The following is a 24969-nucleotide window of genomic DNA, read 5'->3' on the forward strand; positions in this document are numbered from 1 at the left end:
ATTTCCCCAATACTTTGGCGTAGTGTTGGGGCTCTATTGCATTGATCAATTCAGTAGCTAAATTTCTCTTGATTCATATGTTCATGGCAGTAATGCAGATTCCATTTTTCACATTTTTACTCTTACATATAGCTATTGGATTTTTCAAGTCAGTATTCACACAGCAGTTTCTGCTATTTCATGTATTCCCCTTACATAGTCACTGGTGTGCATACCTTATCTCCCCATAGTGATGTTTTTTTAGGTTTTTGCACCCAGTTCAGACTTAGAATGGTGTTCCAAACGTTATTCCTTATAATCAATTTGCAGGCCTGGGAACTGGTTGTGCTGCTGGGCTGTCTGCTGCTCGTGCTGCTGGGCTGTCTGCTGCTCGTGCTGCTGGGCTGTCTGCTGCTCGTGCTGCTGGGCTGTCTGCTGCTCGTGCTGCTGGGCTGTCTGCTGCTCGTGCTGCTGGGCTGTCTGCTGCTCGTGCTGCTGGGCTGTCTGCTGCTCGTGCTGCTGGGCTGTCTGCTGCTCGTGCTGCTGGGCTGTCTGCTGCTCGTGCTGCTGGGCTGTCTGCTGCTCGTGCTGCTGGGCTGTCTGCTGCTCGTGCTGCTGGGCTGTCTGCTGCTCGTGCTGCTGGGCTGTCTGCTGCTCGTGCTGCTGGGCTGTCTGCTGCTCGTGCTGCTGGGCTGTCTGCTGCTCGTGCTGCTGGGCTGTCTGCTGCTCGTGCTGCTGGGCTGTCTGCTGTTCGTGTTGCTGAGTTCTCCGCTGCTCTCTCAGCTGCTCCCCCTCCTCCTCCTCCATCTGTCCCCGCTCACCTCCCTGCATATTGCCGCGGCCGCCATTTCGTGCTCCATGTGCTCTGCTCTCTCTGCAGCACCCTGCTTCAGCTGTCTGCCGCTGCTCCGGAGGAGGTACCGCTCCATGCACGGTCACCTCCTGCTCCTCGCCTCCCGTTCTCCGCCTCCTCCCGCGGCCGTGGGGCTCTTGTAGTCGGTGTGTGTGGGGCTGAGGAACGTGCGGAGCTCTGTCTCCCGCCTCCTCACATCACAGCGCCGGAACCGGAAGTCCTGGTTTTTTTAACGGATCTGTCCCATCAGTTGTACCACAATCTCCAACGCATCCATCACATCAGTCACAAAACGGATTGTGACTGATGCAAAACAACAGAAGTGTGAAAGCAGCTTAAGACTGGGGCATAGGTTCACCGAGAAGCAGGTCAACGACCCTAAACATACTGCCAGAGCTAGAATGGATGGTTTAGATCAAAGCAAATTCATGTGTTTAAAGGCCCCCTGGGCTGTCCAGATCACAGCAGAGGGAGGAGTTCAGCCGCCATCATCGTGGAGCTAACAGCGTATGCTGTTTGCTCCACTTCACCCCTGTCAACCGCCGGGATGTGTGAGTACAGGCCGCCTCCCCTCCCCTGCCCCCGTTACCGATGACACCGCCTCCCTCCGCTCTCCCCAGCCCCCGCTACTGCTACCGCTAGTGCCGCCCCTCGCCGTTCCCGTCTCCGCTGACACCCCATCCCTTCGCTCTCCTCAGCCCCCGCTAGTGCCGCCCCTCCCCCTCGCCGTTCCCGTCTCCGCTGATACCCCATCCCTTCGCTCTCCTCAGCCCCCGCTAGTGCCGCCCCTCCCCCCGCAGTTACCGTCTCCGATGACACTTCCTCCCTCCACTCTCCCCAGCCACCGCTCTGCTCGCCGCTGCTGTGTATGTGTGTGCCCTTGCCCCACTGCATGCGAGTACCGCCGCTGATGCTGTCCGCACGGCTGTGTATTATCCTCTCCTGTTTCATACTATCTGCTGAGCCGTGTATCTAATCCTCTCTTGGGTGATACACAGCTCAGCAGACCGCATCACCCAGGACAGGATTAGATACACGGCCGTGCACACAGCATCACCCAGGACAGGATTAGATACACAGCTCATCAGACAGTATCTAATCCTGTCCTGGGTGATGCTGTCTGATGAGCTGTGTATCTAATCCTGTCCTGGGTGATGCTGTGTGCACGGCCGTGTATCTAATCCTCTCCTGGGTGATGCGGTCTGCACGGCCGTGTATGTAATCCTGTCCTGGGTGATGCTGTGTGCACGGCCGTGTATCTAATCCTCTCCTGGGTGATGCTGTGTGCACGGCCGTGTATCTAATCCTGTCCTGGGTGATGCTGTGTGCACGGCCGTGTATCTAATCCTGTCCTGGGTGATGCTGTGTGCACGGCCGTGTATCTAATCCTATCCTGGGTGATGCTGTGTGCACGGCCGTGTATCTAATCCTGTCCTGGGTGATGCGGTCTGCACGGCCGTGTATCTAATCCTCTCCCGGGTGATGCTGTGTGCACGGCCGTGTATCTAATCCTGTCCTGGGTGATGCGGTCTGCACGGCCGTGTATCTAATCCTCTCCTGGGTGATGCGGTCTGCACGGCCGTGTATGTAATCCTGTCCTGGGTGATGCTGTGTGCACGGCCGTGTATCTAATCCTCTCCTGGGTGATGCTGTGTGCACGGCCGTGTATCTAATCCTGTCCTGGGTGATGCTGTGTGCACGGCCGTGTATCTAATCCTGTCCTGGGTGATGCTGTGTGCACGGCCGTGTATCTAATCCTATCCTGGGTGATGCTGTGTGCACGGCCGTGTATCTAATCCTGTCCTGGGTGATGCGGTCTGCACGGCCGTGTATCTAATCCTCTCCCGGGTGATGCTGTGTGCACGGCCGTGTATCTAATCCTGTCCTGGGTGATGCGGTCTGCACGGCCGTGTATCTAATCCTGTCCTGGGTGATGCGGTCTGCATGGCCGTGTATCTAATCCTAGCCTGTGTGATACTGTCTGCTGAGCCGTGTATCTAATCCTAGCCTGTGTGATACTGTCTGCTGAGCCGTGTATCTAATCCTAGCCTGGGTGATACTGTCTGCTGAGCCGTGTATCTAATCCTAGCCTGTGTGATACTGTCTGCTGAGCCGTGTATCTAATCCTAGCCTGGGTGATACTGTCTGCTGAGTTGTGTGTCTAATCCTCTCCTGTGTGATACTGTTTGCAGAGCCGTGTATCTAATCCTGTCCTGTGTGATACTCCTTCTGTCCTTGGTGACACTTTAGACATTTCTGGTCACCAACAAAATGGCTCTGCATTGTGTCCCTACATGTCATTCTCTGTTATCCTCTGTAAACACTCAGATTGGGAGGTGGAGGCGTGCCATCACATACAGGAGAGCAGACTCCACCCACTTTACTGCAAGCTGTAACGTGAGCTTTTTCCTACAGTGGGATTTCTGAAGCTGCTCCCCCTAGTGTTTAACAGTGGAAACAGTGGAAAATATTAAACTTTTTAATTTTTTTTTTACATTTTGCTCAATTAAAAAAAGAAAATAATATTTAAACAAAAAACATTAAAATAATATTACTTTACATTTTTTCAGGTATTTAATTTTTTTTTTTGTGACGATACAGTCCTTTTAAATGACCAAGTCACAGACCACACCAAAATTCCGTTGTGTGGCAAGCCTTGAAAACTGCTGATCACAGATGCTCCACATCCAATCTCATTGAGGTAGAGCAATTTTGCAAGGAAGAAAGGGAAAAATGTCAGTCTCTACATGTGCAAAGTTCGAAGAGACAAACCCCAAAAGTTTTTTAGCAATAATGGCAGAAAAAGGTGATTCTACAAAGTATTGACTCAGGGGAATGAACATAAATGCACATCACAAGTTTCAGATTTGTATTTTAAAATATTTAGAAAACCATATATGATTTAATTTACTCTTCATAAATACTTGCTACTTAGTGTGGGTATATAACATACAATGCCAATAAATTACATTTAAGGTTGTTGATATAACGTAAAAAAAATGTGGAAACGTTCACGGAGTATAAATACTTTTTCATGGCACCGTAAATGATAGTAAATTAATAGATACACCTCTTCCTAGCATCAAATAATTCTCATCTGTCTATCTCTTATCAGAGGTTTTTATAACTGAATTTTAAATTGATAAAATAACAAATTATAAACTATATATATAGGTTATATAAGATATAACAATATTAATCAATTTGCATAAACCCAGAACATTAATAGATTTATTTCTTAAAGAACCTTTGTGGTTGTAGCGATCTCAAGAGCTGCGCTCAGCCTCTCTTTGGCTTCTTGTTCTCTTTTGCGCTCCTCAATCGCAGCGTTCAACCTTTGGCGCAACCTCATAACCTCCAGCTGCACTTCCTTCTGCTCTTGAGCATGCTCTTCTTGCATTTGAAGTAAACGATGCTCAAGTTCACCTAGTGACAGATTATTAAAACATGAAGATGAAAAATATTTCTGTTTTAGAACTTTAATTTAAATGGTTTGTTCGTCAATCTAAGTCCTGGTAGGAGAAGGGGAATGTATGGAATGAAGTCCAGCTGGTCTCCGGAAGACACAATCCATCACCGAAAAAGCAACATGTGATTTATTAAAACGTAACCTTTAATTGGGGCTCTTCTAAAATAGAAAAATCTGCAGCATGTCAATTATCCCTGCGGATTTTTCCGTGCGATCCTATACTTACCTGCCTTGATAGCAGACACCGGAGTCTCTTCCTCCGGTGCAGAGGCGCGCGGTGGAGCCAGGAGCGAGCAGCAGGAGGTGGGCAGGGCCTGCACGAGCTCCGGTCATGTGACAGCCGAAGCTGGTTCAGGCCCGCCCACCTTCTCTTGCAAAGTGCAGACAGACACGGTTGGGAAAGTGAAGTGCTGCGTGATGGAGGTAAGTATGAACTCCCCATCACTCCAGCACTTGTTCTGCATTTAGGATGCCGTGCCGAAGCCATGGTACTATATACTCAATGCAGAATGCCCACACCATATCCTCAGGACATTCCGCTGTACATCCGCAGCATGAAAACAGACAGAGTTGTGCTGCGCTTTTCTGGGAGCTCCTGCGGAATATCCTGCGGATATATCCGCAAGACACTTTCCCCGTGGGCACATAGCCTTAAAGTTAAACAATCATTTTAATTTTTACTTCATAAATCAATAGTACACATAAAAATAAGCAACTTTGTAATAATTCTTAACAGACAAATCTGCTTCTTTCTCTGCTAGAATTGAATAGTTATTATCAAAATTCTTGTGAATTCTCACTGTATTCAGTGAAGAGTTTCCCATTACTGAGATAGGAGATGGCAGCTGGTGCTGATGAGATTCTATGTAGATAGAAGAGGGAGGTGGAGCTCTGCCTCTAGCTCCTCCCTCCACCTGGCATAGAATCAGGTCAGTAAAATAATCTGATAACACACGTCCAATTTTGATGAGCCCAGACACTCATTATGATCACGCCATTTTTTTTTCTTTAGGTTGAAAACACAGACGTCTGACTGAGGCATTAGTGATCTGTCTACAAGGACATGCACACCAAAAACCACAAGCACTGCTTCTTTGTTGCCTGCCACCGAGGTCCCTTGAGCCACGATGTCATGAGAAACACACAGCGCTTAATAAAGAGGTTAGTGACAGTGAATCAATAGTTTCCTATCACACAGCCATATCCTTCCGATAGCACAGTGTGCAGAACTGCATAGGGCTATTAACATTTGGCACATAAATGAATGGCTCCCACTTACCTGAGAGTTTTGTGCTTAATTCTCGATCTGTGTGGAGTCGGAAAACATTAAGCTTCAATGTCTGCAGCATGCTTTCCATATGGCACATGCGGGTGACTAGATTCTCACAGTTTCTCCATAAGGTATCCCCGTCTCCAGAGAACACCGGCCGGGCCCTCACTGGGCTGATGGGGCGAAAGAGCTCAGTAGATTTTACCACTTCAAAATTCTTGAATCTAATAGAAATCAATGCAGAAAAATGACCGGAAGGCCAAGAAGAAAAAAGCGAAACACGTTTTGTCTAAACCCCGTCCTAACAAAGTAATCAAGGCAGTATCATGGTAATGTAGTGGGGCCACCACACAGTACAGTTAAGGGTGCTTTACACACTGCGAAACCGCTACCAATATATCTTCGGGGTCACGTCGTAAGGGACGCACATCCGGCGCTGGAAGCGACATCGCAGCGTGTGACACCAAGGAGCGATGATCAACGATCGCAAAATCGTCCAAAAACGGTGATCGTTGACACGTCGCTCCTTTCCTTAATATCGCTGCTGCCACAGGTACGATGTTGTTCGTCGTTGCTGCGGCACCACACATCGCTGTGTGTGACACCGCAGGAACGACGAACATCTCCTTACCTGTGTCCACCGGCAATGAGGAAGGAAGGAGGTGGGCGGGATGTTACGTCCTGCTCATCTCCGCCCCTCCGCTTCTATTGGACGGCCGCTCGCCGAACGCACCTCCCCCTTGAAGGAGGGATTGTTCGGCGGTCACAGCGACGTTGCTTACCAGTTACGTGCGTGTGACGCTGCCGTAGCGATAATGTTCGCTACGGCAGCGATCACCAAATGTCGCACATACGACGGGGGCGGGTGCTATCGCGCTCGACATCACTGCGATGTCGCAGCGTGTAAAGCACCCTTTACCCAACTGTCATAACCTGGTACTGTAGAATGAATGAAAATACACGGAGAAATACGCTGATACTCCGGCACTGGTGAGTGGTGGATCCTTAGGGCACGTTCCCACGATCAGTGTCACATTCTGGACACAAAATATTTTCACTGCGTCCAGTACCCTGTGTTTTACAATACAAAATGGATGGGATTTATAGAAATCTCCTGCCCACCGTGCTTTTTTTACGTTGCGTATATTGACCTGCCGTGCATTTTTCCAGGCCGCAGCATGTCAACCTCTCTTGAGCGAACACTCAGTTTTTTGTGCACATTTTCCCTATAGACTTGGAAAAGCGGCAGGTAAAAGACTAAAAGATATACGTGCTTTTGATGAGTTTACGAAACACACCAAAACCACATGTAATTCCCACCTTATGATGTCAATACCTGGAGGTGTTTCAAAGACAAAACAGCTATAAAAGGATAACATACTAAACAGACAAAAACTCAGCGTCAAAAACATGATAAAAACGCAATCAATAAAACGCAGGTAAATTAAGGTGCTTCAAACACTCAACTGATCCCGATCGTGGGAACAGAGCCTTAGGGGTTGTATAATTTTCTGGTGCTATACATTGCCATGGGTCTGACCTATCTTAGAGGCTGTAACACCAAGGATGCCTCGAAATATTTTGACATCTCATTAGTCTAACCTTTTACCTAGATACTGAGCTATTCCACAAATTATTATGAATGCATATTTAAAGTACCACTCCGGGGTGTTTATTTTTTTTTAATTTCCCCACTGGAGAGGTACCACAAATGTTCCCAGTAGAATACTTACCGACTGATTTCTGCTGTTCCCAGCATCACCCCGGCCCTCCTCGATACAATTTGACCGCAGTTATATGAATAGCCAATTCACTCCAGTGTTTGCTGGGTGGACTGGAAGTCACTTTTCAATACAAGTCAAAAACTAGAAGGAGGCTCTCATAGACTTACATTAGAGATGTGCTGACTTTGACGTACAAAGAGCTGCTGATAAGTCTTTGACTTTACCCAGAAAGAAACATTACATTTATTCCACATACTCTCCACTAATGTCAACACACGTCTTACATCGGTATTCCAAGTCCTGTAAGCCTAGCAAAAAAACGGATTTTTGTGTACTCACCGTAAAATCGCTTTCTCTTAGCCATCATTGGGGGACACAGGACCATGGACCATGGGTGTTATGCTGCCTATCCATAGGAGGACACTAAGTAGATGCAAAAGCATAGCTCCTCCTCTGCAGTATACACCCCCTGGCCGGGCCAGGCAGCCTCAGTTTTAGTACACAAGCAGTAGGAGAAAAAAAAAAAAAAACAGTAAAAACTTCTCAACAGAGGAACAAGAGAAGAGTCATAACCAAATAAGATACTGAGAGAACCAAGGCCCAACAGGGTGGGTGCTGTGTCCCCCAATGATGGCTAAGAGAAAACGATTTTACGGTGAGTACACAAAAATCCGTTTGTCTCTGACGCCTCATTGGGGGACACAGGACCATGGGACGTCCTAAAGAAGTCCATGGGTGGGAAAAGTAAAAAACAAGATAACGCAACCCAAGGACTAGGAACCAGTCCCAGACAGCCTGGAGCACCTACTGAGAGATGTGCTCTACTGCCGTTTGCAGAATTTTCCTATCCAGATTTACCTTAGCTGAAAACTGGGTATGGACTCTGTAATTCTTTGAAAAAGTATGTAGGCTAGACCAGGTCGCAGCCTTACACACCTGTTCCACTGAAGCCTGATGCCGAATGGCCCACGAAGCGCCAACTGCTCGCGTGGAATGAGCCCGCAGCCCACTAGGAATGGGCTTGAGTTGCAAGCGGTAGACTTCCTGGATAGCAGAGCGAACCCAGCGAGCCAGAGCTGCCTTTGAAGCTGCCTGTCCCTTCTTAGGCCCCTCAGGAATGACGAACAAAGAGTCTGTTTTCCTAAAGGGGGCTGTCCTGGATATGTAATATCTGAGAGCTCTGATGAGGTCTAACGAATGCAGAGACCTTTCCATCCTATGAACTGGGTGTGGACAAAAGGAAGGCAGAACAATGTCCTCGTTCAAATGAAACGGGGTAGGAACCTTTGGAAGAAAATCCGGAAGCGGGCGCAGAACCACCTTGTCCTGGTGAAAGATCACAAAAGGCTCGTGGCAAGAGAGTACTGCTAGCTCCGAAACCCGTCTGATGGACGTAATTGCCACCAGGAACGTTACCTTCCAGGACAAAAGAGCAAGGGAGGATTCCTTGAGAGGTTCAAAGGGAGACCTCTGGAGACCGTCCAGAACGAGATTGAGGTCCCATGGGTCCAGCGGCCGTTTGTACGGGGAAACTAGATGGGAAACGCCCTGGAGGAAGGTCTTGACTTGCGGTTTTTGAGCCAGGCGACATTGGTAGAAGATTGAGAGCGCTGAGACCTGCCCTTTAAGGGAACTGAGAGCCAACCCCGCTTGCAAGCCAGACTGTAGAAAGTCGAGAATTCTGGGGATGGCCAGAGGCATAGGCTGGTCGTTAGTTTCTCTGCACCATGAAAGGAAGATTTTCCACGTACGGTGGTAAATGCGGGATGAAGCAGGCTTTCGGGCGCTGATCATGGTGGAAATAACCGCGGGGGAGAATCCCGCTCTTGTTAATACCCAGGTCTCAATGGCCATGCCGTCAGCTTCAGGGCTCTGGAGTTCTGATGGGAAATGGGCCCTTGGGTCAGCAAGACTGGGATGTCTGGAAGGCGCCGCGGTACTTTTGTGAGCATTTGTACTAATTCGGCGTACCAGGCGCGCCTAGGCCAGTCCGGTGCTATCAGTATCACCGGGACTCCCTCTGCCTTGATCTTCCTGATTACACGCGGCAGCAGGGGTAGAGGTGGAAATATGTAAGGCAGGCGGAAGTGGTGCCAGGAGCAGACTAGAGCATCCGCGCCGATGGACTGCGGGTCGCGTGACCGGGCTATAAACGCGGGTACCTTTGCGTTCAACCTTGAGGCCATTAGATGCACGTCTGGTGTGCCCCAGCGAGTGCAGATGTGTAGAAACACTTCTGGGTGGAGAGACCATTCTCCGGCGGCCAGGCCTTGGCGACTTAGAAAGTCTGCTGCCCAGTTCTCTACCCCCGGTATGTGTACCGCTGATATCACTGACCCAGTCGACTCGGCCCAGCTTTGCTGCGGGTGCCCCCCTGCCGATTGATATAGGCTACAGCTGTCGCATTGTCTGATTGGACTCGAATCTGACGACCCGCTAGCAGAGGGCAGAACGCCCTGAGCGCGAGGAAGATCGCGCGGATTTCCAGGATGTTTATGGGTAGGGAAGACTCCTGAGGTGTCCAATGTCCTTGAGCAGTGTGGTGCCGGTACACTGCTCCCCAGCCTAGGAGGCTGGCGTCTGTGGTCAGGACCAGCCAGTTCACTGGGAGAAAAGATCTCCCCTTCGATAGGGATGAGGACCGAAGCCACCAGCGGAGTTCATACCTGACTGAAGGAGTCAGGTGAAGATGTTTGTCCAGGGAGAAGGGGCTCTTGTCCCAGGCAGCTAGAAGGACTAGCTGCAGTGGGCGGAGGTGCAGTTGAGCAAAAGGTACTGCCTCCATAGCCGCCACCGTCCTGCCGAGCACCTTCATGCTGAATCGAATGGAGCGAGACGGAGGACGTAGAAGGCAGCATACCGCTTGTCGAAGAGCGATCGCCTTGTCCAGGGGGAGATAGATCAAGCCCCGACAAGTGTCCAGGGACTTGCCCAGGAAGGTGATGGGTCGTGATGGGACCGGGGATGATTTGTCTAGAATCAGTAGCCACCCTAAGCGGGATAGGGTGTCCAAGGTGATCTGTACGCTGGTTGAGTACTCGCGGAAGGAGGGGCCTTGATGAGGAAGCCGTCCAAGTAAGGGAGAACGACTACTCCCATGGTGTGAAGGACGCTCATGGCGGCCGCCATGACTTTGGTGAAGACCCTTGGTGCAGTGGCAAGGCCGAAGGGTAGGGCTACGAATTGAAAATTAGAGTCCTGAACTACGAAGCGGAGGAACTTTTGGTGATCTGGAGCGATGGGTATGTGCAGGTACGCGTCCTTGATATCTATGGAGGCGAGGAATTCCCCTTCGACCATGGATGCAATAATGGACCTTAGGGACTCCATTCTGAATCTCCGTACGTGCACATGTTTGTTCAGGTGTTTGAGGTCCAGGATGGGTCGAACTGACCCCATCCTTTTTGGGGACCACAAAGAGGTTGGAATAAAAACCCCTGAACTTCTCGTCATCCGGGACGGGTATTATCACTCCTGCTGTTTGGAGCGAGTGGATTGCTGAGAAAAAAGGCCTCGCATCGTTTTCGAGTCTTTGGGGGTTTGAGAGAAGGAACCGACTCGGGGGTCTGGTCCGAAATTCTATGTGGTAACCGGAAGACACAAGATCTTGCACCCATTTGTCGTCTGAGGCGGCAGCCCAGATGTGTTGAAAAGAGCCGCAGTCGACTTCCTACAATGAGTGTGTCTTCCGGGGCGCCAAAGGAGTCATGAGGGGGGAAAAACGTCGTGGACGAGTCTCCCTAGTCCTGTACTGTTTCGGTCTAGGCTGCCATGACGAAGTGGGTTTCGGGGAGAGCTGAGAAGGTTGGTCCCTGCGTAGTCCGCGGCTAGTGGCGGGGGCAGAGCGGGATGTTGACCAACCAAATGAGTTCCGAAAGGAGCGGAACAAGGACTGTGGACGTCTGGTGAAGGTCATCCTGGGCTTCAGCTGGGGAAGGGAGGTACTTTTTCCTCCCGTGGCGTCAGAAATTAGCTTCTCCAGACGTTCGCCAAACAATCGGTCTGGAAAAAAGGGAAGGCCCGTGAGAGACTTCTTGGAAGCAGAGTCTGCTCGCCATTGTCGGAGCCAGAGAGCGCTACAGATGGCTATGGTATTTGAGGCGGCAAAAGCTGCGCAGGTAGCAGCATCAATGGAGGCCTGCATGAGGTACTACGCCGCAGTGGCAATTTGAGCTGTTACCTCTGTGACGGAATGAGGGAACTGGGATTCCTCAAGCGAAGTGTTAAGGGATTCTGCCCAGACCGAGATCGCCTTTGCAACCCACACAGAGGCAAAGGAGGGCGAGAGGGAGGAACCCGCAGCCTCAAAGGCAGAGCGGGCGAGGTGCTCCACCTGTCTGTCGGGTCCTTGATGGAGGAACCATCGGGTAACGACAGGAGCGTTTTTGTGGCAAGGCAGGAGACCGGGGGGGTCGACCGAGGACGGATCGGCCCAGCCCTTAGGGGCAGGTGGGGCAAAAGGGTACCGGGACTCCATGAGTTTACGGTTACCGAAGCGCCTGTCAGGCTTCTCCCTTTGCTTTGTGAGGATATCCTGAAACTCTGGGTGATGAGCGAAAACCTTTTGGGGTTACCTTGCCCTCTTAAAGGAGACTACATGGTCAGTGGTAGTGGATGGGGGATCCTCCACATGCAGAGCTTGGTTGATTGCTGCTATAAGGGAGTCTATTGCAGTTTGATCATCTGGGGAGGGTGAAACCAAGGAATCCTCCTGGTACAAACAGCGTTCTCCCTCTTCCATCTCTTCAGTAGCCGTGGAGTGTGTGGGAGAGCCTTCCCTGTGTGCTCCCGAGGGAGAGCCCGCTGGAGACACCCGGCCGTGTGCTCTTTTCCTGATCCCTGCAACCGGTGAAGCATGTGCCCGGATTACCTCAGAAGGATCCATAGGGGTATCCTCAGGCTGCGTTCCGTCCAGGGACCCAGAAGGGTGTGGAGGACGACATTGCATAGCCAGCACCAGGTTCTGTGACAGTTTTTCCATGGATTGGGACAGAAACTGTGCCCATTCCGGTGTGCTGGGAGCCCTAGGCTCTGGGCTGACGGTTGCGGCGGTGGTGGCAGGGGGGTCTTGGGGAGCTATAGGGACACAGGACTCACAGAGAGAAGAGGTGTGTTTACGTGGTAACTCAGCGTGGCAGGCAGTGCAGGCTGAATAATAGACTATGTGGGCTTTAGCACTCTTCGTACCCTTAGAATTCTGCATGTTCCCAATAGGAGTATGCCAGGAGGAGGAGCAATGGTCAGCAGAGCTACAAGTGAAGCAAGCACCTCACCAGAATCAGCAGATGGCCCTGTCCTCAGGAAGGATGAAGCTCTATGGAGATCTTCGCACGCGTTCCTGAGGGGGCGGGGCTTATCGTGCCCGCAGGTGGGCGGGGCTTAGCGCTAAAAAAGCGCGAAGATGAAGTCAGTGTGCCTCCCCCGCTGTGGGTAGTAAAAAACGTCGGGAAGAGAGCTTCTGATAGTTTTCCTCCCTCTCCCTCCAGTCAGCACACAGCTTGTCACTGGTGGTTATCAGCCGGCTTTTCTGCTAGAGCAAATAAACAGGGTGAGTCCCTGAGCTCTGTGCACTCCCCCTGCCACTGGGAAATTATCTGTGCAGATTCTCTGCAAACAGGAGTGACTTCACCCCTCCTCCAGCCAGCAAGCTAGAGAAAAGTTAACCCTGTGTGTTCAGAATCCTTCTCTCCTCCTTGCACCCAGCAAGGGACTTTCTCATAATAAATACTGTAGACGTCCTGGGGCCTTCCCTGCAGCGTATTTTCTCCCTTTGTCTAGGAAACCAGTCAGGGGGGATCTCACCTTAAACACTGCTTTCCAGGCAGTGAAAATAGCAGAGTCAGCTTGCTGTGTCCAGTCACGTCGATGCCATACTCAACTCAGAGCCTGCAAAGAGGGGCTGAGGAATTGGTGCCATATTTAACTCAGAGCCTGCAAAGAGGGGCTGAGGAATTGGGCTATAGGGGTATAGGCCTCTACCCTGGGCTTTGGAAAATCGGTATCTGTGAAACCCGTCGTCCAGCCCAGGATCCAGCGTCGCAGGAGGGGGTACGTGGAGGCGACACTCCACGTTCCCGTCCGTTGATGGTAGTGGGAGATCGGTCCCAAAAGGGAACCGTCGCCCTCAAAAAATAACAAACCTTGAAAGGAAGTGCCTCCTACAGACACTAAGCTAAAACTGAGGCTGCCTGGCGTGGCCAGGGGGTGTATACTGCAGAGGAGGAGCTATGCTTTTGCATCTACTTAGTGTCCTCCTATGGATAGGCAGCATAACACCCATGGTCCATGGTCCTGTGTCCCCCAATGAGGCGTCAGAGTAATAAGGATTTCGGTTGTGCCTCAAACCAGGCATCCGAAGCAGCTATGGCATCAGAAATGGTGTGAAATGTGGTACCCTTGAGGTGTTTCTTCAGGTTTGTAAACAGATGATAGTCGGAGGGAGCTGGATCTGGTGAATAAGGTGGGTGGTCACCAGCTGGAAGCCCAGCTCTGCCAGTTTTGCTGTGGTCGCTTGTGCAGTGTGAGCGGAGGCATTGTCTTGCTGGAACAAGATTCCTTTGGACAGCTTGCCGCATCTTTTGGCCTTTAGAGCTGCCTTCAATTGGTCCAAAAGTTCAATGTAATACCTTTACTTGATGGTGGACCCCTTTTGAAGGTAGTCCACTGGCAGCTAGCCCTACTTATCCCAGAACACAGACACTGTCACGTAGTGGCTGAGTTTTGCGGTTCCCTGAAAAATCCCCACAGGAAAAATGCTGTGATACCAATGTGATATGACTGAAGAATGAGAGGGATGTAGATAGGGATCAATCAAAAGATAGTGATCCCAGATATTATTTTGAGCCATCAATAATTCAGTATCAGAGAAGAGATGTCCTCTGGTTGAACCTATTTCACTATGACCAAAGAATACGTGTCAAACAGATCTTAAGCAAAACCACGATAATGAGGAAGTAACGTTTACAGTTCCACAGTCAGGAAATTCGTGGTTATTTGACAACAGGTGCAAGGAAACTGGCCTGTAAAATTCACGTCTCCTTGCAATATCTCCAGGAAACTGTGGTCGACCAGTTGTCAACTGGCTAAATGTGCAGGAAATGTGCAGGAAGCTGCTGGTGCCCACAGCAGCTTGTGGTCAAGTTACATGAACATGACTCAGCTGTCACATGGTCACAAATTAACCATTCAGAAAACACAAAGTTTCTTATAAAAGGATTGGACTCTTAATGAGATTGAGGGGGAAACCTTCCAGGACATTGAAGTGTACGCACTGCTCCTGTGATGCAAGATGCCATGTTGTTTCCTACTCATTAAATCGAGTCCCTCCGAAGAGAAGTATTGCTACAACAAATGGCAATGTTGATGCATATTTCTGTTATTGTATAAGATTCTATGACTAAAAAATAGTTCTAATGCCTATGTACCATTGACTACTCATGTGCTATTAAAATAAATAGTATCTTGCTATAAAGAATCTTAGTATTCGTGCCTGATTAGGATATCAGTGAGCGCTCGTACGTACGGGCTTTCAGCCCCCTTTTTAGGAGAATTTATCAAGACATAAATTGGCGTAGTCGGCAGGATTACTTCTATAAGAAGTAATTAATGAATTTTTGTAATTTAGAAATTAAAAACATATATTTGGCAAAATTCCAGATATTATTTTTCAATCTTTTCGCATAGTGTCAAAATGTTCAGAAAACGTAAGGATAATGTTGAGGTTGTTGTGGAGATCCCCAGCTGGACTGAGGCTCCCTACAATCTTATAGCACATGAATTGGTCAATTGTGGATTGGCAGAACAATGGCAGAATATCTTGTTATAAAGAATCTTAGTATTCGTGCCTGATTAGGATATCAGTGAGCGCTTCGTAAGTACGGGCTTTCAGCCCCCTTTTTAGGAGAATTTAGCAAGACAAATGCCCACATGAAAATTGCACACACGGATACATGCTACTGGCACAGTGGCTGTGAGCTGAAGTCGGAGGTGCAGCCACAGGGAGTGGCACATCACAGTGGCGCACACTTCGATGTCAGCTGACGGGCTGTGCGGTGGTTGAAGAAGACACCAGACAATGTGGGGGCAGAGGAAAGGTGAGTAGAATGTTTTTGTTTTTAATTATGAATCAGGGGCAGAACAGGTACACATACACTAGGATTGGGGACCATGTAAACCAGGATGGAGACATATATACCAGAAAGGGGGCATATATACCAGGATGGAGACCATGTGGACCATACACACCAGGATGGGGACCATATATACCAGGATGCGGACATATTCTCCAGGATCATGGGCATATATACCAGGATGGGGGACATTACTACATAATGAAGGGGGAGGAAGGGCAATTCATAAGTCTTTATAGCATTTAGAATTCTACAAGGGCCCATACATCTGAAAAACGTGTGTGTGGGGGAGTGTAGGTACAAATTATACACTGGGCCCCATTGGACTCTACTTACACTACTGCAAAAACATATCATACATTCCCAGCAAAACACAAGGTGGTACAAGCAACAGAATCTCACCTATCTGCTGTGCCTTCGGGGTTTCCAGGACCAATTGTCTCTGCCAGCAGCACGCTGCTTTTGGTGGGCTCCCACTGAGATGATAATCTGCGGCAGATCTGTGGTTGCAGTGAAATTGTGGACAATCAGTGCCAGGTTTGTGGCTGTGTACAAATGGAACAATATGTCCTTTGTCCATGATTTCACTGCAACCACAGATCTGCCAAAGATTTATTTCTGCGTGTGTGACGGGGCCTTTAGATATGACCTGCAGTTCCATGTAACTCAACAGATAATACAGTGATACTTTTGTGCGTACAGATAGTAGTGATTGCTCCTCTGGATCACACTGCTGCTGATTCTGCATGTGTGGCTGTTTTGGGCTGGTGGGAGGAGTTAAGGGGGCTTTACACGCTACAACATCGCTAATGCAAACTCGTTGTGGTCACGGAATTGGTGACGCACATCCGGCCGCATTAGCGATGCCGTTGCGTGTGACACCTATGAGCGATTTTGCATTGTTGCAAAAACGTGCAAAATCGCTCATCGGTGACATGGGGGTCCATTCTCACAAATCGTTACTGCAGCAGTAACGAAGTTGTTCCTCATTCCTGCGGCAGCACACATCGCTCAGTGTGACACCACAGGAACGAGGAAGCTCTCCTTATCTGCCTCCCGACCGCTATGCGGAAGGAAGGAGGTGGGCGGGATGTTCGTCTCGCTCATCTCCGACCCTCCGCTTCTATTGGGCGGCGGTTCAGTGATGCAGCTGTGACGTCGCTGTGATGCTGAACGAACCGCGCCCTTAGAAAGGAGGCGGTTTGCCGGTCACAGCGACGTCCCCGGACAGGTAAGTATGTGTGACATGTCTGGGCGATGTTGTGCGGCACGGGCAGCGATTTGCCCGTGTCGCACAACAGATGGGGGCGGGTACCCACGCTAGCGATATCGGTACCGATATCGCAGCGTGTAAAGTAGCCTTAAGGCAGAATCAGTGAGAGCAGACCGGATCTATCTATAGCTGATAATGACAGACTGCTACGAACCACAGATCTTCAGCATTTTTGCAGTTTTGCACTAGGTCCACTGTAAATCACAAGTTGATCACCTCTCATGTGACTATCCTCATCTTGCACCTCAAATATCATAGATCTGAAACTTTGTGATGCTACAATTGGCAATTTTTCGTGTGGGCAATTTTCTGGTCACCGATTTTTGCACCCTGAACTTGTTTGGACGAGGAGGACCACTGTGCCTCCACTCTTTTGACTGCTCCTTGTTTTCAGGGTCATACAAATATATCCAGGTCTCATCCATAGTGACCAGTCGATCCAGGAAGTTCTTATCAGTCTGGAAACACTGACAAATGGACCGGGAAGTTTTCACTCGCTGCTTCTCTGATCTGTTGTGAAACATTTAGGGACCCACTTTGCAGATAGCTTTCTCATGTCCAAATGTTAATGGATAATGACACAAACACATTCACGGGAAATCCCCATGATGTCTGCTACTGCTTTAGCTGAAATTGGTCGATTCTCCAGTATGAGGTTGTGCACAGCATCGACGATTTCCGGAACAACAACCACTCTCGGTCATCCAGGACATTCCTCATCATTGGTGCTGAAGTGGCCCGATTTAAATTTGACAACCCAGCTGTTAACTGTGGAATATGAAGGGCATTGATCCCCCAATATCTGCAACATATCACCATGAATATCCTTTGTAGACTTTCCTTGCAGAAAATAGAATTTTATCACTCCTCTGTTCTCAGTTGCTGTGACTATCGCATTAGACTCCGCCATTTTGTTTTCCCGCGTGCGTAGAACACTGTTGCCATAAGTAACAAACAAAATTTTGAAAACATATTAGACACGTAAGGCTTTCATGTGACGTAACATTCGTTACCATAGAAACAAAAAAGGATCAAAAAGCCAAAGACTTATAAGCAGCCTCTCATATAACACAGCCAAGAACAAGCTGATGTTTTAGCTGATAGTATACCATAGGGATCAGTGTAAGGGGCAGTACATTTTTTTCATGCCAATTCAACAGGAGAAGAAAAAAAATGCTGCATGATGCAATTGGCAGCATATATCCGACATCACGCTCCCATCCAAGTCAATGGGTGTGCGCTACACATTGGACTGCACTCTGATATCATTCGAGTGCGGTCTGAATTTCGCCGACACAGACACAACATACGTCATACAACTAAGAACGTCAATCTATACGGTATAATAATGGTGAAACACAGCACAATCCCAACACACCTATGACCACATGGACCCTATTTATAGTATGGCAATCCTCACCGATGGCCGCTTACACCCAGTGCCTGCAGGTCACTGATCAGGGAGTCCGCTTGGTCCTCTGCTACTCGCATCCGCTGCTCCAGCACAGAGAAAACTTCAGGGGCGGTCGGGAGAATAGTGAGCGGAGCGATCACTGGGCGAGCCATCACCTCTGTAGAAAATACCATAAAGTCACCATTCTATCTACATAGAACAAGCCCTACAGGCCCGGCTGTATCATTGTATTTCACTGTGTATATTATTAATAATATAATAAATCTTTATTTCTATAGCGCCAACATATTCCGCAGCGCTTTACAATTCAGGAGGTCTTATACAAACAAATGACAGTTATAGAAAATACAATGATTAGAGTAAGGAAAAAAAAGAGACAACCCTGCTAGTGAGAGCTTACAATCTACAATGAGATGGGGGGTGGAAACAAGGTGCAAGTGCTTATTTACAATGACAATCCCGAAATGGGGGATAGATAAGGGATGCCTTAACCCAGACCTGGGCAAGGGGCTGCCCGCGGGCCACATCCGGCCCGCCTACCGTCTGTGACCGGCCCGCCTAGTTCAAGGCGTCCTTGCTGGCCAGTCAGTGATGAGAGCAATCTGACCTGTTGTCCGGAGCTCCAGGCTCCGGGAGGCCTGTGGTCACATTGCCCTCATCACACGCTGCGTGCCGGGCAGGGAGCGATCCTGCAGCTCCGCACAGTGTAGGCAGCGGAACACAGGAATCTCTCCTCTGTTCCCTGTCCGGCACCTTTCTCTCTGACACACGCGCGCGCCCTGATTTAGTCAGTACGGTGCGCGTGTGTGTCATTTGAAAAGTTCCCGCCCGGCAGGAGAACAAGCTGCAGCAGCCGGGGCCTGTATGGAGAGAAGCAGTGGCGGGGGCCTGTACAAGAACAGCAGCGGCGGCGGGGGCCCATACAAAAGAAGAAGCATCTCGCCGGGGGCCCGTACGGAGGTGCCTGAGGAGGGAGAGGTGAGTGATGACTAGTAACCAGAGGGGACAATGGGGGTAACTGGTGACTAATATTTGGGGTGTAGTGATGTAGTATATGGGAATGTAGTTTTACAGGTGTAGTATATAGGGGTCTAGTGATGTATATTACAGGTGTAGTGTATAGGGGTGTATATTACAGGTGTAGTATATTAAATGTGTGGTATATGGGGGTTGTAGTGAGGTAGTATATTACATGTGTGGTATATGGGGGTGTAGTGATGTAGTATATTATATGTGTGGTATATGGGGGGGTGTAGTGATGTAGTATATTACATGTGTGGTATATGGGGGGTGTAGTGATGTAGTATATTACATGTGTGGTATATGGGGGGGTGTAGTGATGTAGTATATTACATGTGTGGTATATGGGGGGTGTAGTGATTATATAGGGATGTAGTATATTACAGGTGTAGTATATAGGGGTGTAGTGATGTAGTATATGGGGAGTGTTTGTGTATGTATGTATATAGTGCGTGTGTGTTTGTGTGTGTATATATTATATACACATACATATATATATATATACATATATATATATATATATATACATATATATATATATATATATATATATATATATACATACATACACACAATGTGTGTGTGTGTGTGTGTGTGTGTGTGTGCGTGCGTGCGTATAATTATACTATATGCAGCTTTGTTGCCATAGAAGGGGGGGGGGGGCAGATACAATTTCTTGCACAGGGTCCAAAGCTGTCAGTGTCCGCCCCTGCTGCTGAGAGCAGACACTTGATTGTGGAGCTCCCGACATTGGTTCTGTGTGGAGCTCAAACATAACTAGAGCGGGTCTGGTACCTAGAATCAGCGTAAAGAAGAGCCCATAACTGCGACTGGTACTGGAGTTACATCGGATACCACGCGCTCCCTCCCCGCCCCCTGCAGCTGCGTGCCACCATTACAGGGCCTGATTGCATTTCTCCGGTACCTGTTTGCAGACATGTGACACGTACCGGAGAAAACACGAGTCTGTGAAATAAAAAGATTTTCCATATTTACCTGCTTTCTTCGGCTCTGCTGCCTGCCGCTCCTGACCCCAGCTCATTCATCGATTATTTACCGCACTCAGGACCTGGAAGCCGGAGCAGCGCTGGGTAAAGCGCCGGGCACAGCACCGCTGAGGACATCACCGTGGGGACAGGTGAGTATTCTGCAAGCACAGTGACCTCCAGGAGGTCATCAGAGTTTCCAATGAACTCTGATGACCCCCCTGCGACACCTGCGCTACAGCTTCACGGGTTCATCAGAGTTCATTGGGAACTGTGACGAGTCCCCGAGGTGCTCCGGCTCCCAGATTCTCAACACACACACACACACACACACACACGTATACTCACCCAGCGATGCGGTCCCCAGCACTGTCCCTGCTTCCAGCTGCTCACTGCAGTGAATATTCAGTGAGTATAATTACCGGCGATAAGGAGCGGGTGGCAGCAGAGCCAGAGAGCAGCGCTGGAGAGAGGTAAATATAGAAAATCTTTTTATTAAAAAGATCCGTGATTTCTCTGGTACTTGTCACACTGATTGCACACTGATGTGATCCATGTGACATCAGTGTGACACCCGTGCTACCTTTGAAAAAACAGACATGCCTGTGTGTGTGTGTGTGTGTGTGTGTGTGTGTGTGTGTGTGTGTGTGTGTGTGTGTGTGTGTGTGTGTGTGTAGGGCCACAAGGGGTCACATGGTCCGTAACTTACTGTTTGTTTATAAAGGGATAGTATATATACTATATACAGTATTGGGTAAAACTGAGTTTATTATATTAGTCCGGCCCTCTAAAACCATCCTAATTTCTCATGCGGCCCCATGGGAAAATTAATTGCCCACCCCTGCCTTAAAAAGTTGGCCAGAACCTTGAGATGCATTTGGGTGCAGTGGAGTTTGATGTGGCGTTATGCAAATTCAATTCGGCTAGGGAGTGTGATAGGCCACCCTAAAAAGATGCGTTTTTAGGGAGCGTCTGAAGCTGAGTAAATTGTGATTCATCCTAGCTTCTTGGGGTAGAGCGTTCCAGAGGATTGGTGCAGCTCGGAAGAAGTCTTGGATTTGGGAGTGGGAAGTTCGAGTTAGTGTGGATGTTAGTCGAATGTCATTTGCAGAGCGTACAGTCATGGCCAAAAGTTTTGAGAATGCTACAAATATTAATTTTTACAAAGTCTACTGCTTAAGTTTTTCTCATGGCAATTTGCATATACTCCAGAATGTCATAAAGAGTGATCAGCTTAACAGGAATTACTTTCAAAGTCAATATTGGCAAAGAAAATGAACTTTAACCCCCAAAACACATTTCAACATCATTGCATTCCTGCCTTAAAAGGAGCAGCTAACATTGTTTTAGTGATTGTTCCATTAACACAGGTGTGGGTGTTGATGAGGACAGGGCTGGCGATCAGTCATGATTAAGTAAGAATGACACCACTGGACACTTTAAAAGGAGGCTGGTGCTTGGTATCATTGTTTCTCTTTAGTTAACCATGGTTATCTCTAAAGAAACACATGCAGCCATCATTGCTCTGCAGAAAAATGACCGAACAGGAAAGAGTATCGCAGCTACAAAGATTGCATCTCAGTCAACAATCTATCGCATCATCAAGAACTTCAAGGAGAGAGCTTCCATTGTTGCCAAAAAGGCTCCAGGGCACCCAAAAAGGACCAGCAAACGCCAGGACCGTACCTTAAAACTGTTTCAGCTGCGGGATCGGACTACCAGCAGTGCCGAGCTAGCTCAGCAATGGCAGCAGGCTGGTGTGAGTGCTTCTGCATGCACTGTGAGGCAGAGACTGCTTGAGCAAGGCCTGGTTTCAAGGAGGGCAGAAAAGAAGCCACTTCTCTCCAGAAAAAACATCAGGGACCGACTGATATTCTGCAAAAGGTACAGGGAGTGGACTGCTGAGGACTGGGGTAAAGTCATTTTCTCAGATGAATCCCCTTTTCAATTGTTTGGGACATCTGGAAAACAGCTTATTAGGAGAAGAAGAGGTGAGCGCTACCACCAGTCTTGTCTCATGCCAACTGTTAAGCATCCTGAAACGATTCATGTGTGGGGTTGCTTCTCAGCCAAGGGAATCGGCTCACTCACAGTCTAGCCTAAAAACACAGCCATGAATAAAGAATGGTACCAGAATGTCCTCCAAGAGCAACTTCTCCCAACTGTCCAAGAGCAGTTTGGCGCCCAACAATGCCTTTTCCAGCATGATGGAGCACCTTGCCATAAATAGCTCATGGAACAAAACAGAGATTTGGGGTCCATGGCCTGGAAACTCCCCAGATCTTAATCCCATTGAGAACTTGTGGGCAATCATCAAGAGACGGGTGGACAAACAAAAACCAACAAATTCTGGCAAAATGCAAGCATTGCTTATGCAAGAATGGACAGCTATCAGTCAGGATTTGGTCCAGAAGTTGATTGAGAGCATGCCAGGGAGAATTGCAGAGGTCCTGAAGAAGAAGGGTCAACACTGCAAATATTAACTTGCTGCATTAACTCATTCTGTCAATATAACCTTTTGGTACTCATAATATGATTGCAATTATATTTCTGTATGTGATGTAAACATCAGACAAACACAATTAAAAACCAGAGGGCAACAGATCATGTGAAAATATCATTTTGGTGTCATTCTCAAAACTTTTGGCCATGACTGTAGAGAACAGGTAGGGTGATAGACAGAGAGGAGGGTGGAGATGGAGGGGGGAAGACGCATTGTGGAGAGCTTTGTGGGTAAGAATAAGCAATTTGAATTGGATCCTCAAAGACTCCAGAAATGTAAAATATATACAATGTTGCTAAAAAAGATTCTTCTCTTTCTCCAGTTGGTTTACATAAGACATTTTTTTTTTAAATATGGAAAAGGGAAGGGGGATGGGCTGGCACCACTAGATACAAAAGGTCAACGGGACCTGCGCCATATACTGGAAGACAAAAGGGCAACTGGGGGCGGAATAGTATAAATAAGGCACCAATAGAGTCGGGTCTTTTTGCTGCCTTATATAGAGTATTTTGTCCCCAGTTTCCAATATTTTACAATAATGATTTGGAGCTGGCTCCTGGTGTGTAAAGAACTAGGAACAAAGTGAACAACAAATGAGAAACCCGTTCCTGTTCGCATTGCCGCGTCCTACATCACAGAACGATACAGGATGGTGCGATGGCGAGACGGGAAAGCATTAGGAAGTAACCGGAGCCGCCAGGGGGCAGGGACACGTAGGGTGGGCACCGGAGGCAGAGGCTACACCGACTGTGGAGATATGAATGAGGTGCTCCAAATAAGAGCATCTATGGCTGTCAGGGCATGAAACGGTCAGCTCCGACTGTGGATAAGTGATAACCCTCACACCGTGTGGGGGTCACACCGCAGAGCACCCCACCCATCCTGAGAACACAGCGCTGTAATGTCTCCAGAGGGCAGAGGCGGCAGCTCCAGTCATTGCCTGCCAGGAAGGAGGCTCAGAGCCCCACACATGCCATTAATGATAAAGAACTTCACGATTTGGGCTAAACAGCTCATCTGAATAGCCATAAATGACCATGGCTCGGCTACGACTGCAGGTCTGCGGCCAGGTCACTTTCCAGGGTGCAGAGGATCACCAGTAATAGATCGTTCTGTGCGCATACAGTGCTATGGTGCTCGGCAGCACAGCTCCAGTATACACAGAACGATGTGCTGCCGAGGATGAATATAATAAAGTGCTTTACTGATCGGCTGCCTGTATATGGAGGTCTGGAGGAAGGCTCTGTGTCGCACACATATACAGTGGCAGTGTCCTGTGTGCCCCCACAATCAGTAACAATCACTGCCCCCCAGTACACAGCCAGCACTCGCCACACTCTGCCCAATGACAGATAAATATGACAGATCATCACGATGACAGCAGGGCAGCGGCCATTACCGACCCAATGCCGGACTTACAGCAGCACAGGGCTCTGTGGTGTGCGCACCGGTCACTTCCCCTCCTGATACATACGCGGATTCTGACGTCTGAGCCCCGAATTCTCTCGCAGACTTTCTTACACCGTTACCTTGGTGATACAGCCGCTTCCTCCTTCAAACTGTCCCGCTGTACACAAGCAGTCTCCAACGCGCATGCGCAGACAAGCGTTAGACAGGGGTCCGAAAGTGGTCGCTACTCGCTAGAGTCAAAGAGAGAGCAGCGCTGTGTCTGCATAGTGGCCTCACAAACATGGCGGACACACATAGCTTTGTGTTCTGCGGATTCGGTTCCCTATCTTAATTTTCTTTAGTGGACATTGTTATCAAGAGGATAAAACGATAGATTATCCATTGCAGGAGACAATGCAACTTCCAAAGGACCAACCAATGCCTTCCAACCAGTGGCGTAACAAGAGTTCAATGAGCCCAGGTGCAAAATTTGGATCTGCCCCCCCCCTCCCTCTCCTCCCTCTCCCTCCCTCTCCCTCCCTCTCTCTCCCTCTCTCTCCCTCTCTCTCCCTCTCTCCCTCCCTCTCTCCCTCCCTCTCCTCTCTCCTCCCCCCGGCTCGGAGTACAGGATAATTATGCTGACACTCGGATCTTTACCTCAGCACCCTGCCCTCCCGTCTTCTATACATCTTTCCCTCAGCACCCAGCTTTCCGATGTTCTTCTATGCATCTTTACCTCAGCACCCAGCTTTCCGATGCTCTGCTGTACATCTTTACCTCAGCACCCAGCTTTCCGACGTTCTGCTATGCATCTTTACCTCAGCACACAGCTTGCCCTTGATATCAGAGTATGGGAAAGCTGGATGCTGAAGGAAAAATGTATAGCAGAGCATCGGAAAGCTGCATGCTGAGGGAAAGATGTGTTATAGAACATGGGAAAGCTGGGTGTTGAGGGAAAGA

At 48.8% G+C, this 24969-nt stretch overlaps 1 protein-coding gene across 6 annotated transcripts in view; it reads right to left on the reverse strand.

Moving 5' to 3' along the window:
- CCDC150 (coiled-coil domain containing 150) overlaps positions 1–24209 on the reverse strand; it is a 209808-nt gene extending 185599 nt beyond the window's left edge. For 5 of the 6 annotated variants that reach the window (XM_075340362.1, XM_075340361.1, XM_075340363.1 and 2 more), the window contains exons 1-4: positions 24040–24197; positions 18118–18268; positions 5581–5795; positions 4080–4258 (exon numbers count right to left, since the gene is read on the reverse strand). In XM_075340362.1, the coding sequence (XP_075196477.1) occupies positions 4080–4258; positions 5581–5795; positions 18118–18263 (540 nt within the window). In that variant the 5' untranslated portion in view covers positions 18264–18268; positions 24040–24197. Of the gene's footprint in view, positions 1–4079; positions 4259–5580; positions 5796–18117; positions 18269–24039 lie in introns of all 6 variants that reach the window. The other variant, XM_075340359.1, reaches the window with a different exon arrangement.
- Positions 24210–24969: the final 760 nt, after the last annotated feature.

The sequence above is a fragment of the Anomaloglossus baeobatrachus genome, chromosome 3, assembly GCF_048569485.1.
Source record: "Anomaloglossus baeobatrachus isolate aAnoBae1 chromosome 3, aAnoBae1.hap1, whole genome shotgun sequence".
In the NCBI taxonomy this organism is placed as follows: domain Eukaryota; kingdom Metazoa; phylum Chordata; class Amphibia; order Anura; family Aromobatidae; genus Anomaloglossus; species Anomaloglossus baeobatrachus.